General features: G+C 38.5%; 1 protein-coding gene across 1 annotated transcript in view; it reads left to right on the top strand.

The window, feature by feature from the left end:
* Positions 1–16,528, top strand: part of CUBN (cubilin) — a 258,922-nt gene that overhangs the window by 71,601 nt on the left and 170,793 nt on the right. The window contains exon 27 of the mRNA XM_041765335.1: positions 147–334. Within this exon, the coding sequence (XP_041621269.1) occupies positions 147–334 (188 nt within the window). The remainder of the gene's footprint in view (positions 1–146; positions 335–16,528) is intronic.

Here is a 16,528-nt window from a genome sequence, read left to right on the forward strand (position 1 = left end):
ATATACATAAAATATGCAAATATGTAATATATAAACTATGTATATATTTTAATCTAGATATTTTCTTAAAGGAAAACATCATACGTCTTGGAGCAATTGTGAAATATATGATAGTGGTTCCTAGTAATCGTGGTTATTTTTTGCAGCATGTAGGAATGTAGCAATTGTAAACCGAAACTATGGCATCCTAGAGAGTATACATTATCCAAATCCCTATTCTGACAATCAGCGTTGCAACTGGACCATCCAGGCAACAACTGGCAACACGGTGAATTACACATTTTTGGCATTTGAATTGGAAAATCACATAAACTGCTCTACAGACTATTTAGAGGTATGTATTCTGAAGCTAAATAAGTCACTGCATTTTCAGATCAAGTCAGGCAAGCCAAACTAGAAGCCATCCTGCTCTGTAGAACTGAATCTCTGTGGCCCTATGCATCCATAATATGCCAGCTACCCAAGGTATTTCAACAGGCCTATTTCATGTCTTTTCACTACATCATATTAATGTTAAGGATTTAATGTTAATCTAATTATTAAATATTAATTTAATTTAATCCACTAAATTATATACACAAAGGATTATGTATGTTTTTAGGTTTCAGTATGACTTCTGAACTGATTGACCTCTTATTATTTAAATAATCCAGGAGTAAAAGAATAACTTCTATTTTTTGTTGCTTGTTTTTATCAGTGTTCTCTACAATAAGCAGGAGATCAGAAAATCTTTGGGTACCTGGCTTTATTTAATACCTAATTACCTAATTGCCTGATAATAGAAATCATGATTTTAATTCTTATTTTTAAATTTAAGTGCATTTCAGTTAATTTTTCTCTCAGTAAGGCAGAAATTTCTATTTGTTATAATAATGACCATCTGTAGCTTTTATTCAACCCCCTGTGTATAATGCTATTCAATGAAAATTGCTTGAAAATTAGATAGCCCAAAATAACCTATTTTTACAATAAGATACTTTATTTCTAAAAGCTTATTTGCTAATTTACATATGTGACTTTTTAGGGCTATAGATTGAAAAATTAGGCAGCTACTTAATTTGCTTACTTTATTAATGTAATTATGCATTCAGATATAAAATTATATGGTTTATAAACTATTATATTAATTTAGAAATTATGGTTTCCACTTTCACACTTCATAAGACAATTTTACTGAAACCACTTAGAATATTTTGACATCAAGTTTTGTCATTAATAAATCCCTTTTTAAGTCCATCTAACACATCATTTTTATATTCATCTACATTTTTCATATATAATACTTTTGAATCCACATATGTTTTCACTAAAAATCTTTACTGAAGTGACAAGTGCCCCCTCTGGTAGCATTGTACACTCCAACCCTCCTCATCCGTGCTACCCATCCACAACACAGTGACTTAGTGAGTTTTTTCTTAAGGCGATCAGTGATTTTTAGAAGCCTTGTTTACAAAGACTTTCAACATCCAGCACTTATAACTTTAAGGACACATTCTTTGGAAAAAAATCCTTTTTATCCTTGTAAAATTCTCTTAACCTTCTATTTTATAAGTTCTTTTAAAAAACTTAGCATTGATTGAGACTGTTTGAGGTTAATATCTCTTTTCCAAATAGACCTTTTGTTTTTCAAAAGGAAGAAGAGAAAGCTTCCTGTACTTTGGAGACTTGGGAGGTCCTGAATACGTGGAGTCTCTTGTTTCCAAGGGATAATTTTTTTGAGTGAAATCTTGCTTTATATTTAGAAAAATTCAGTATTATAGAAATAGCAGCCATAGTGTTTACTCGTTAGAGAGTGATATTTACTAGTAGTCAAAGAAAATATGACACAACATCAAACAAACTTACAAGCATGGACTTGACAGTGGTTTTAAAGTTTTCAGTAGTGTTCAGATGATCTACACAAGCTTAATAATGGTATGTTTGTCTCATTGCATTTCTTTACATGGTAAGATCTTGTTCATTCTTTAGGGGAAATGCCCTTTCACACCACAAACACAGCAGTTTATCTTATCCCATTTTTACCAGTTGTGATTGCAAACACATGCCCTATTGGACCATGAGACTTTTGAAGGTGTAAGCTGTCTCCTACTGAATATGTTATCTGGGCCTTGATAATAGAGTTGGGATCTTATAAGGCATTCAGTGAGCTCAGGATAAATTGAATATCACAGCCATATTGTACCATCAACATAATGATAGCTTTTAATTAATAAGAAAGAACTGAATTCCAAACTGGTCTTTTTGTATAATTCCTATGTATTCACTGCACTTCTACCACTTGAGCACAAACCAAAAGAGAACTCATGGCCTTGCAGAGTGTTCCATTTGTAAGGATATGCCAGGCACCATAAGAGTGATTTGATGAAAGTACAACAAAGAAAGCTGCAGAGAGGAGGAAGCTTTTGACCTGGACTTTCAAGGAGGCTTTGGAATAAAGAGTGGGGGAGGAAATGAGATGGAAATTTTCCAGGGACTGGTTTCCACCTCTTTGGACTGACTTGAGGATGGAAGTGTAACAAAAAGACCCAACAGATAATTTTTGGAGGTGTTTGAAAACTGTCAAATGAAAATACTTATTCCAACAACCACAGAGCTTCTCATTAGAGGCCCTTCATAGATGATGTTAGACTCATGCCATTTATCTTGTGCAACATTGATGGTGAAAGCAGCAAAATACAGAATGAGAACCAAAAGTTCAGCAAAGCCTTCCAAAGAATGATACGGTTGCCAGAGGGAGGAGATTTTTTTCCATTCTGTAAGCCAAGGGGCAAGGCCAGAGCCATTGCTACAATGGCTGGTCTATGATGAAAATTTTAAAAGCACAAATAATTACTTAAGGAGAAGAGAGCCACAAACACAAAATCTAGTTTCCTTTATTTTAATAACTACTAGTTGAAGGGTTTTTCAAGCAACTGAGCCAGGTCCCAGTTGAGTGACTCTTATTGCAGCCGGAATTGAACTATTTTGAATTAATAAAGCTGAAATTATGAAAGGACTTAATTAGGTGGTCAGACATTGTGCCCAGCCTTGCTGAGGGGTGTGGGTTGGTAGAGATCCCATTGGGAAATGAATCCATCCTTTATTATTTGTCCTCTGGGCAAAACAAAATGATTCAGATTTGGAAATTAAATTCAATGGGAAGAAGGGTCGACTTGCCCAAAGGAGTAAAAGCATATGGCCCATATAGTTACAGGAAGTCAACTTTAAGGATTCTTTGCATGTCTTACAACTGCATGTCAACTTTTTAATTTTTGCTTTGAGTCTGAGTCTCTACAGAGAAGAAGAGACTTCTAATAGGTGATTGAGTATACAAATGAAGTAATGGATTTGGGAGAAATCAGCACAGAGACAAACTGGAAGGCCCTGAGTGTGTTTTAGGTCAACCAGGAGCGTCTGTGTGGTAAAAAGAGGAAGGAGGAAAACCCTGATGTTGTTGTGTCATGGATGCTGCTAGCAGATTATTATAGAAGGTGACAATGATCAACAAGGTGAGAGGCTCCCAGGGGCTCAAGAGGGATCTCAGGGTTAAGAAGTGTTGCTCGGGATCAGTGTGACTCTGAGCAGAGCAAGGTTTGAGTGGTAGTGGGAGCAAGAGGGAGACGACAGTGTGAAGAAGCACAAAGGGCAGAGAGTGAGTGTACATGCAAGGTTAAACCCACGAATTCACTGAGTTCTCCTGAGGGAAAGCATTAAGTCAAAGCTTCTTTTCTTCAGTCCTTGTCCTGCATTTCCCTAGCTGATCCTCATGAGGCAAGCTCTCAGGGGACACCCTCCTCTGGATATTCTCCTGTCTGTCAGTGTCTCTTAAAAATGTGGCCCAGGTTGGATTCCACACTCCAGTGAAGCAGACCATGGGCAGGTGTGCTGGGATTATATGATCTGGTTCATATACTCGGGTATCATAGGATGGGGTTATATGGGCTTCCTGTTAGTCAAGTCATAATGTTGGACTATATTAATATTTGTATTCCTAGTCACTTTTACATGAACTGTAATAACTTTAATAGCCATACATAGGAAATTATTCCTAGTAAGTTATATTTTACTGTTTTGCATGAGAATTCAAACACACCATGATCCTTCTAAACCCTGATTCTTTGATCTGTATAATTCTATTCATTTGCATATAGACTTACTAGCCTTTGGTCTACTGCTTCTTCAAAAATAATTGACAAAAATGTCAAGCAAGATGATGCCTTTTTCAAATACTCCAAAATGGTGTGTTTCTTTGTTTAAAATGATCTTTTTTTTTTTTTTTTTAAGATTTGGGTTTTTTTAGAGACATAGAGAGAGACAACATGAGCAGGAGGAGGGGCAGAGGGAGAAGGAGAGAGAGAATCTCAAGCAGACTCTCCATTGAGCAGGGAGCCTGATTCAGGGCTTGATCCCAAGACCCTGAGATCATGACCTGAGCCAAAATCAAGAGTCAGATGCCTAACTTATTGAGCTGCCCGGTACCCCTAAAATCATCTTTTATTAGACACTTTGTTGATAGCATTATTCAAACAACTTGGCAATAATAACTGATCTTTATTGAATACTCATTATGTGCTAGATAATTGTCATAGCAACCCTGTAATATAAGAAATATCACCCCATTTGACAGGTGAGATAGTTGAGGCAAATACAGGTTGTCCACAGTCACAAATATTAGAAGTAGGGATCCCTGGGTGGCGCAGCGGTTTGGCGCCTGCCTTTGGCCCAGGGCGCGATCCTGGAGACCCGGGATCGAATCCCACATCGGGCTCCCGGTGCATGGAGCCTGCTTCTCCCTCTGCCTGTGTCTCTGCATCTCTCTCTCTCTCTCTCTCTCTGTGTGACTATCATAAATGGATAAAAATTAAAAAAAATTTCATAATACTTCAGCTTTAAAAAAAAAAAAAAAAACAAATATTAGAAGTATAACAGCCAGGCTTTCTACCAGGCCCTGTGGTGCTGGGCCAATGATTTAGCTATGACATCACATCAATCATCCTCATAATACTGTCAGACAGAGAAGTCTGTGTTATTTTAGCATACTTCTTCATAGATAAGTACTGGTCATGTATTACTATACTCACTGTTTTCTTTGCTACGGAGTGATAAATTACTTTCAGTGTCTAATTTAGAATTTTTCCAAAAATTACTGTCAATCTTACTCACCTGTGCGATTCCAGGATTCTACAGTTTGGAAGTTGAAACATCTTCCCTTGAGACTCTGGCTGCCCTTTTATTTTTCATTTTTATGCTTTAAACTCTCGGTTGTGGGTACACACTCAAACTAAACCATTGGTTTTGTGAGTGGGCTGTACTCTGGGGAAAGTAAGAAGTCTCATGACACACACAATAAACTAAAAAGCTGTGAAAGGGTGGGAAGAAGGGCAGCTTAGTGGCTTCTCCCTGTAAGTGTGTACTCCATTCCTCTCTCTCTTCCCAAATGCTTCCTCTGCATTTCCACAGCCTCATCATTTTAGCTACAGTGTGGCCCCCAGAGCCATGACTCCACATGACCATTTGCCCCAGGGTCTTATAACAAACTGGGCTTCCTTTGGCTACAAGTTATCAGCATGGGGGGTTAATCTTTTTGAGCCTGACAGCAAACACATGGATCTAGCCCACTTATGAATAGATGCTCCTCTGGGCAGTATGATCCGCTCTAGCTAGGAGCAGTGAAGCCCAGTCCTGTGGCCAGTATTGCTCATAGATTATGTGTGGGGACAGAGGCAGGATCTTTGAGTAGGGGCATGGGTTCTTCTGGCATGCTAAAACATTTCTTCAACATTCATGAATTCAGCAAGATTACACAATTTATTCTGTAGTGACTGTACCTTTCAGTACTTCAGGATGTCATTCACTTAAGCCCAAAAAATTGATTTAAAGGAATTGCCTGTCTTGATCTTGTAAATTGGATTTCAACGTCTCTTTTTCTAGTTTCAAAATTCTACTAGGCATGTTTATGTTTTCCCTTTATCATATTATGCTCTCTTCTGCAAGTGTTGATCCATCCACATTTTGATCTTTCATTTGCCCTAAGCATAGCTTAAAAAAATAGACATTTTTTTTCTAACTGTGCTCCTTCCCAAAGTTTAGCTAATTTGTTTGTGTGCTCATAAAATGGTCAGGAAGCTTTATATGGTTCCTTCTTAACTGATTTCTTCAGAGGTTTCCCCTTTTATTGTCCCAAAAGGTATTCCTAGCTTTGTGGGCAGAATTTCATTTTATTAGAATTTGTCATGTTTCTTGAATCTTCTTTCCTTTCTCTGTTGCTTCTCTGTTTTTCTTTAACTGCTAATTGTTTTAGTCCATAGGCTTATATCTCCTTTGGAAGTCTGACTCTCTAAACCTTAGGCCCATGACTGGTATGTCTCATATAGCAGACTCTAGGGACATTGATCACTGTCTCCTAATGTTTTGTTCAACATTAACAACCACTTATTTGCTATCCAGAATTAGTCCAGAACGGTAACTCTTTTCACTATTCTCTTTACTTTTTGAGAGAAGAGAACATCTCAAGAATTTATCAAATGCCATGCTTTTTTTCAGTTTAGACATTTGAGAGACATCCAGATGGTTGAAATTATCTCCCCTTTGTTACCTTTATGTGTCTCTTGGTCCTGCACTAGTGTTGACATATTTCCTTTGAAAAAATCATAGTCTCTATTGAGGAAGAAGCCAATGGGGGAGGATGAAGCCCCTGTAACTAGCTGCATTCCAGAGTCACCTGGAGATCTTGTTAGAAAAACATATTCTTAGACCTCAGCCCAGACCTACTAAATCAAAGTCTCTGGGAATCTCAGTAGAAAGAGTCCTCCAAAGCCCTCGGGCCAGCACTTGAGACCACTTTGTGTAGCCCACTTCTACTCAGCACATTCTATCCTCCCTTCAAAATTCTCTCCTGGGAAGTCATAAATATTTTAATAGGTATCTACTTAACATGTACCTTTGAGTGCTATTAAAAATTTCCCTTTCAATAGTCTTACTTTTCCATTGCATTAGGTGAATTACGTCTTTGTCTCACTAAGGCCTGGTGATAGGGTCATGATATTAATCTCATTGTGTAAAAATATCAGATTTACTTTCGATTTTCATGTTCTGATTCTCAACTTTCTCACTCCATCTTTATCTGGCACCTTTGCCAATATCATCTTCCAGTACATTCTCTATACCTTTCTAGGCCTTCCACTTCACCAGTCTCCTTCATTACGCCAATGACTTCTGTCAAATGCATTTCCTGCCAGTCTGTAAGATTCATTTTATCTCTTGCCAAATCCTCCTTCTGATGTCATCTTGTCCACCAGATGTTTATATCATTATTTATTACACTCCGTGTCCTCTTACCATTGCAAAATCATCCATTTCAAATGAAAGACTGGACCAAAACGGAGTCTTCCGGTCCTGCACTTGTGTTTTCTAAGTCTGCACCCTGAACAACATTTTTCCATCAGGCCCGTGTGATATTGTGACTAGTTAAGGTAACTCAAGCTGTTGTTATGCAGGATCCATAAATTCGTATATGCCTAATATAATACCAGTTTATTTCTCAATCATGTTAGAGACTAGTGCTGGTGCTTCTTGCCTTCCATATGTTGATTCAGGAACCCAGATAAAGGGGAAGTTGATTTGGGGAAACCACAGAGCTCTCTCTGCCACAAATGTTGATAGATGTTTCCCAAGTAAAGAGAACTAAATTCTAATAAGTTTGAGAATGCTGTGAATTAAACACAGTTAAACAGGTTTGTTGTTTTGTTCTGCTTCTGCTGTGGTATTTCCTCAAGCTGTTAATACCCCAAGTATGCATTGTTCATTCATGTATCCATTCATTTGATCATTCAAATACATTTTAGACACATCCACTGGGGACTATGACTGTTTTCACATCAGTTTTCCTTGTCTTCACTGACGAGACAGATGGTAATCAATTAACACACAATACAAATTTAATTACAAGCTGTGTTAAGTGCTATCAGGGAACATTATTGGGTCCACCAAAGACATGAGCGGACATGAGCTGGAGGACCGAGCTCATGGTGGTGGTGGTGGGGGGCGGTGTGTGCTCAGAGGCTTCCCTGAGGAAGAGTAACTTAACAAGTTTAAAGGAAGCTGGAGGTTCACCAAGGGAAGTTGTGTTCAAGGAACTGTCAAAGATGAAGTTAAAGTGGCCCAGATAGATTTTAATCAGGAACCCACTCATGCAGTAGGATCCAGCAGGAGCTGTACTCCATTTCAGGTTGTATGGAGGGAACTGGACATTTTGAAGGAAGGATGAGGGAGGGGACAGCAGCTGGAGCCTCAGGGAAGCTAGAAGTGACAGAGGGTTAGATGTCAGTGTGGCTAGGCCAATTGTGTCTGCTGACTGGCAGCTATGAAAGTTAGGATTCACAATGGGAGACCAGTGGCCTATCCTTCCTGATGATTATATTTCAAAGGCATGGTCCTCAGATCCTTGAGAAAGGCATTCCTGAGTTGTAGGAGATACGCATACATCTCAAAAGGACAGAGAAAGGATTCACAATTGTAAGCCCTTTTTAGTAAATACTCTAGGAATGGTGGTCAGGGGCCTGTCCTCAGGTATTGGCAGAGTGAACCACAAACCTTAAATTCTATTGGCAGTGTTGAGCTTTCTCAGGCAGGTGCGTGAATAGGAGCTGGGTTCATCCTAGTGGTGTGACCTCGTTAGAAACTATGTTAGTGTTTAAGTCTTTTAATTTGGTTAGTGGGGAGTGAGTGGATGAAATAATATGTGCCAAGAGTCTGAATTCTAGGCCAAGGTTGAGACCTAGTCAGGAAGAAGGTTCAGAGGCATCTGGCTCAAGTTCAGTCCAGGAGAAAATCCTTGTCAAAACCGAAGGAAGCCTAGTGTGGCTGAAGCCCAGCATGGGGCTTCCACGTGGGCAGGCACCTGCAAATGTAGCACAGCGTTGAAGGTGTGTGAGGAGTTTCAGGGCCTTAAGAGCAGCAAGAGATCTCTCAGGAGTGTGAGTAGGGAAAAGACATGCTTGGATTGGCATCTTTAAAAACTCTGGTTTCAATGTGGGCAGCTGGGTGGCTCAGTTGGTTGAGCATCTGCCTTCGGCTCAAGTCATGATCCCTGGGTCATGGGATGGAGCCCCTGGGAGCCTGCTTCTCCCTCTCCCTCTGCCTGCTGCTCCCCCTGCTTGTGCTCTCTCTTTGTCAAATAAATAAATAAAATCTTTAAAAACAAAACAAAAAACTCTGACTTCAAGAGAAAATTGAAGGGAGGTGAAAATAATTCTGGAGATCCAGTGAGGGGGTTGGTATAGTCCAGGTGAGAGAGGACACCAGTTCCTCCCATGCTAAGAAGGGAGAATGTAATAGGATTAGAGAGCACTTAGGAGATAAAATCAGTAGAAATGGACTAACAGATGGGGGTAGGGATGTCCATGTGATGAAGAAATGGCCGAAATATAATTAATGGGGTTTTTTTTTTTGAGAGGGAGTAGGGGGACAGGCAGAGGGTGAAGGAGGAAGGGAGTCTCAAGCATTATGCCCAGCTCAGAGCTCGATGTGGGGCTCCATCCCACGACCCTGAGATCATGACCCTAGCCAAAATGAAGAGTCAGGAGGCCCAACTGACTGCACCATCAAAGTGCCCCTAACAGTTCATTTCTTAAGACATTTAATTTTCTTCTTGCTTTCTCTCAGTAACCTGCTTCATCAATGCATTTGACACTTGTCACCAAGTATAAATGATAAAGCTAACATTTTAGTCCATTTTCTTTCCTTGAAGCTCTGTTAAATATAATGAAGACTATATTGGTTCCACTGACTAATAGCTTTGCATATGATCATTAGAATTTGAAGTTATTTTTTCTCTATTATTACAGACAATAAGGACTTTATTGCATCCATGAATTTGACAATTCCTATTTTAAAAATATAATTATCAATGAAGGAAACAGTAAAGAAATTATTTTTGAGGAGTTTCATGACTAAACTTTTACATTCCTCAGTTTCCAGAACTCTAAAATGGGAACAATGGTACCTGCTTTATAGAGCCGCTAGGAATTTTAAATTTAGGTTAACACATATGAAGGGCTTAGATTAATACTCAGCTAATAAATATTATTTATTAAATGTTAATAAACATTATTTATGATCATTTCAACATAAAGATTTGATGGATTAATTTTTGCTCTCTGAAACATTTTGCAGTCAAGGCAAAGCTATAATTTTGAAAACAGCTTTCCCAGTTGTGATAAACATAGATTGTCCCCATGTATTGAAGAAAGCAGGGCGTCTGAAGTCTCCTGGACTCTCAGCTTTCTTACAAAAGCCACAGGGATTCTCTGTCTGAATCTAACAAGTGTGGTAGTTATCCCATTTGCCAGTTGGAGAAAAGCAGATGAGATTTTATGTCTTAGCAGCAAAGGGTCTAAGCTGACTTTCATCATCATGGCACCTCCTCAAACACTTCCCGGGCAGATGAGTCATGCTTCCTGCAACTGTCTGTCAGAGGAAGTTTGCTTCTAGGATGCCTGGCATTTTCCTTAAAAATCAGAGATAAGCTATTTTAATTCTGAGGACAAGTGCCCTCTAAAAACACTTATAAAAAGTGACAACAATATACCAAACAATTCAATTTATGTCTCTACACCAGATGAGTCTAACATTGTACTAATCATGATCTGGATTCAAGAGTTTAGAATGAAGTGTATCTATTGATTAACTAAGCCAAATACTCCATATTATCATTAAGAGTAATAAGCATTTTACAAGAAATGTAATACTCCAGGGTTGGCCAAGTAAAGTGTGAGGTTTTTTAATCATAAAAAATTAAAGGGAGAGATATTTATCTCAGTGCGATCAAAATCCTTTTCCTCAAAAGGAAATGCTGATGTTTCCTGACCATCCCTCATGATGAAGAATTTTCATGTGATTGGGTTAATTTGCTGCAGTTAATGAGGCAGACACACCAGCCTTCAAAAGATAGCTTTTGCTCTTGGATTCAAAGGAAACTCTGTGTTTCCCCTCTCGATATTCTCTCAAACATGAAGGACAGAATCAGGATGAACAAGAATCAGATCTACAGATACCTTCCACCCTGCCCTGAAGACAGTAAAAATTATATCAGAGGCTCCCAAATGGAAACTGCTCTATCCACACCTCCTTCCCTGGGGGTCACCACCTAGCTCTCTCCTCAGGCCACAGGCAGCAAGTGCATGGATGGTCCCTTCTAGCATCTAACAGGCACAACATGGCTTGAGTAAGAATGCAGAGCTCAGAATGCTACATTTTGAAATTAGGAATTGTTGTTATGGATTTTGCTTAATCGTCTTGATTGTCTACTTTTTATTTTTTATTTTTTTTTGATTGTCTACTTTTTAAAATAGGAAAGATCCAACCTCAACATTTCAGAATTAAAAAAAAAAAATGCCATGTTGACCTTTCAGTGCTACATTTACCACTTATTTAATAGACTTTCCCCTGAGTCTTCTCCAAACTGGGGAAGAGTCTGCATGGTGGTCCCTAGGTTCTTCTGGCTCCGGGTTCTATGACTTCATGTTGTTCTGTGAAGCAGGTTTCTCCCTATTTCTGAGTCCACCTCTAGCAGATGGTGAGGATCTTAGGAGGCAGAGTAATTTTTAAAAGATGTTTAGTGATTTGGTGTAGCGGTATAGTTGGCAGAGGGAACACTGTGGTCTGTGGAATGAAATGTTCATGTACACACGGGAGAGGAGGCTTGGCTTCCAGTGTACTCACTTACCACTGGAGAGGGAATGAGGGCTCCATCAGGCAACTGTCAGAACTTACGTTGGTGAGAAGTCATTAGTCCCTGAGCATCTGAAGGAATTATTTTTAAATAATTAGTCTAATGAATAATAAAAACCTAGTTATGATTTTTAAAGGAAGCATTAGGAACAAAATAAGGTTTTAAATTAATGCTGAAGAAGATTACCTTATATAATAACATTTTAATGGGCTAATTTTCATGTATAATCTTGAGATATGTATAAAAGACCATGGAGATAGATATAATAATATTTTTAGTAGACCAGCTGGGTGGCTGAGAACCTAGGTTATGGAATTCTGAGAATGGAAAAACATCATCAATGCATGTATTGACACTGCTATGTACACTGTATTTGTACATTGACACATGTATTGACACTGGTCCCCAAAGATCATGCTTCAAAAAATAAACTGATCACACAGGAATATACAGTCATTGCAGGAAATTTGGACAATATAGAAAAGCCTAGATAAAGGAAAAATAACCTAAATTATATTCCTACTAATAATTTTTGGTGGTATTTATTTCCTGTAGTTGCTCCTTATATATTTTATATTAATGTTCAAAGGGGATCATTCTGAACATACTATCCTATAATGACCTTTTTCCAGGTAACAGTAGCTTGTGACTGTTTTTCCATGTCATTCATAATGTCACATCATTTACAAGGTTGTGCATTCCATCATCAAAATATGGCCACCTATTGTGGAACACTTAGAATCTTCTCAAATTTCCATTATTATAAACAATGCTGAGATAAACATTCTTATAGTTAGATCTTTGCATATCCAGGATTAGACAATGATTTAAAAAGTGAAAAAATAAATCAGCCTTTGTGGCTTCTAAAATGAGTAATACATAGAAACCAGAAACAAAAATGTGCTATTAAGAGGGAACAGCAGCTAGCTGCCACATGGTAAGGACACTATCTCATCTATGTGTGAGACAGACATCTAATGCAGAGTGACAGAGAATAACTCAGAATGTGGTCTTTAATGGGTTTCTTGCTGTCGTGCAAAGCCCAGCATTATGAGTAATTGTTTAATTTTAAATGGGTATTTCATATTTCCTGCCCCACCCTGTCAGCACATGGCAGCGTGGCTTTTCCTGTGCCATGGGGAAGATGTGTGTCTGTGTATCAGAGTGCACTGTGTGTGGCCACGTGTCTAAGGGAGGACACTGCCTCCTGGGGCCATCATAGAGCCAGCTAGCGTCTACCATGCTCTGTTTATAAGCTTTCATCTTTAACATTTGTCTAATTTACCCTCCACAATTCAATTAAGTTTTTATCCCCTTAGGCTTTTCTCATCCACAATGGGAGTCTTTTACCCTACTCTATGAAGCTTATTTGGCAATTTCTACCGTTGTTACAGGGACATTTCAAAGACCTTCAAATTTAGAGTAAATAGTGAAAGCTCCAGGTTTATCCAGGAGATTTATGTGAAAACTTTGGCAACAACATTCCTAATAACTACTCTCATGAGGCAGTTCTCAGAGATCCCATTACAGTTATTTTTTTGGGGTGGGGGAAAATCTGAAGAAATGCCCCAAGAATTCATCAATTCCCACCCCTTGGAGCACCAATGGCTAAGCAGCTAGAGCTGCAGGCTGGCTGGATAGCCATGGGAGAGGAGACAGCAACAGGAAGAAACACATGCAAAGCCTCCTTCCCTACCATTTGTCCCTCCCTTACCCACCTCACTCACCAGGGCAGCCTTGACAGATTTCCTAATGCTCTTTGCCACCAGCCCATTATGATCCACCATCTCCCTCCACCCCAACATGGACATCATACTTACATTCTCCCCACAGGATGGTTTGCTCTGGGCTATGCTCTCCACATATTGGGGATGGCCCCAGTGTCCACACATAACCACATTGTCATAGCAACACGCTGTAAGTAATGGCCATCTATCTCTTCACAAGTGATTCATTGATTCACTGCTTCCCTGTCTCATCTGTCAGGAATGATTTCTGTGAAATGTTTTACATGAGTCAGCTCCAGTTCTCTATACCCATCGTTTTTTTCTCTCAAAGCTATTTCTAGAGTGGTTTCTTTGGAAAAAAAGTTGGTTCCCTTTGCCTCTGACCATGAGTTAAAATAACATTTTAAGCACATTCCATATGCCAGGGCTCACACGTATCCTATTACGTGGTCTGTCTCATTTGCTGTTTACAACAACCTTATAGGTACTGTTATGATAGCAAATTTATAAAGACATTTTGGCTAAGAAAGGGTAAATAATTTTCATGAGATTATATTCTAAGCAAAATTTAGAGCTGGATTGGGCTGTATAGCTACAGCCTGATCACAATTAATACACTCTAGTATGCTCTTACAATGAAATTACTTTCCTCTTGCAGTTAAATATAACCTGTTAGTAACACTGGCTTCATGAAGCTAATCTATACACTCACTGAATATAGTTCTCAGAAATTTTACCTATGATTTTTACATTGACTAGAATTTTCATTCTCTATAAATATTGACAGATTCTCTTCTACATCTAGAATTTTCCTTCAAGGCAGGTGAATTATTTCAATACAAGTTAAACTCTAAAGGGTAGCCTTTTTGTTTAAAGTTTTTAAAGATTTATAATAGAAAATAGACCAAAATTTTTTCCTGAAGTTTCTCCATATTTTAATATCACCTCAAAGAGACTCTTGATTTTATTTCTCTATTTGGACTGTATTTAATTCTTAAATTAGTCATCCATATAAAAATTTTACTTCAGAAAAATTTCAAGGAAATAAGAGAAAGTATGAATTATAAAAAGTATGAATTAGATGTCAATCAAAAGAGAGAGGGCTGAGTTTTAGTTGTTCCTGTAATTCTAAAATGGACGAAGTCAACTATATATCCTATGCTCATATATATATGAAACAATTATACTTTCAAAAAAAGCATGAATTTTCAAAATCATAGAACAATTTAGCAGCAAAGAAGCACTTGCAAAGCACATTTCTGTTTGTGAGTGTTATTGCAGTTCATAAAGTTGATTCTCATTGAAGGTACACATTAGCTAACTCTGGGTTCCTCCAGGCCTGAGTTTCAGTGATTCCTAAACCCTAACTCTTAGAAAAAATCAACTTTGTCAGTAATATATCTTCAGTTTTGTATCTTCTGACTTTATGCATGGTTCTTAATAGCTAGAAGGGGTCCACGGATCATTTCATATGGAGTCTGAAGTCACTAATGGCCTAATAGACAATTCATGTGCCAAATTATGAAACCCTTGCAAAGGAAGTAGATAGAAATTGGTAAATGTGGCTTAGGCAAGAGATTTCCTTCCTCTTTGAGTGTCTTAAGAGTGGTTGAGATATTTCAGAGTGGAGTGCAGGTAGGGGGACCTAAAGCCACATCAATCCTAAATGACTAGTTTCCTTCAGAGAAGAACTGAAAGGCTTCTACACTGGAGGTTGTAGGTATACAACATATTTATACTTGAAGGTACATTTCATGGCCAACCTGAAAGTGGAAGCATTTCAGATATTTTAAGAAAACAACTTCTCAATACAGTTATACAAATTAGATCTGCGTATTTAAAGTGAGAATCTCAATCTCTCTTTTTTTTCATTTCTACTAGTTTTCTTCTGTGGACTTTATTCTAAGCTCAAACATTGTTCAGACCGAGTGGCTCGTTAGGCTTTCTAAAAGCAGGGAAATCATACCCTTAGCAGGACCAAGCCAGCATGCTTGCCAGCAGTTGCAGTGAGTCACAGCTGGAACGTCCTGTGGTTAGCATTCTGCTCTGAAAACAGAATCAGGAGCAGCAGGCACCTACTGGTTTCCATGGCAACCAGTATTTGTGTACTTTGAAAAATGACTGTTCCTTTTTGTGTGGTAAATTTACGCGGCAACGAATTGTAGAGGTGACGTTAGCCATCTGTGTGAATATAAACAAAAAAAAACTGATTTAATTAAGTGTAAACTTCAGAAGGACATAAAATTGGGGGTTGGGGTGTTTTTGTGTGGAGGTTTTGTTCTACACTAATTCATTCATTCATTTATTTGACATATTTAAGCGTTTTCATCAATGTCTACTTGATCTTTATTTCAATGCATCACTCTCTCCCCTCCAAAGGCAAAAGAAACTAATTGGCATTCATCAGTGTTCCCCCCCCAAACCCTCTCCCTTGCCCCTACCCCGCCCCCATCCCATTCACAATGTGTTATTTAAGAACAACTGACCCGGGATTCAGGGGCTCTCCTTCAATGACGTAATCCTATCCGGAAGGAAGAAAAAAAAATCCCCTCCAAGTCATGTGAAAATGTCAGTTTCTTAATCTTGCTGAACTGGGGAGGCAAAAATACTGTACTGCTTATGACCTGGTATGGAATCTAAACTACAGTACCTCAAAATGTCACTGCAATCATTTCAGAAGATCCACCCAGCTCAGAGCGATTATGGCTACAGAGAAATCTTACCTCATGTTTTGTTGCATAAAGATGAAATGATTAAAGTTTTGTCACTGAACTACAACCCAAAGTTAAGAATGAGCCTTCTGGAGTGGAAATAGTAGAGTGTTTCTTGCTTATTATACCTCTGCTTGGGAACAGTATGTTTATTTTTGTATTAATTACTTTTGGGTTGGAATTGGTACACTGCATTTAATAAAAACTCTGAAGCTGGGATAAATAAGCAACAGCGAAGCAGTAATTTAGAAGGAAACAGAGTGGAGCATAGACCTCCGCCCCCACCTCCGCCTCCTGCATTAGATGGGGGGACCTGCCAAGAAAAGTGAAGGACTTTTTGTTGTCCCGTTCTTTTTATGTGTTGCTTTATTCTTTCTCTC

This window comes from Vulpes lagopus, chromosome 8 (genome assembly GCF_018345385.1).
Source record: "Vulpes lagopus strain Blue_001 chromosome 8, ASM1834538v1, whole genome shotgun sequence".
NCBI lineage: Eukaryota > Metazoa > Chordata > Mammalia > Carnivora > Canidae > Vulpes > Vulpes lagopus.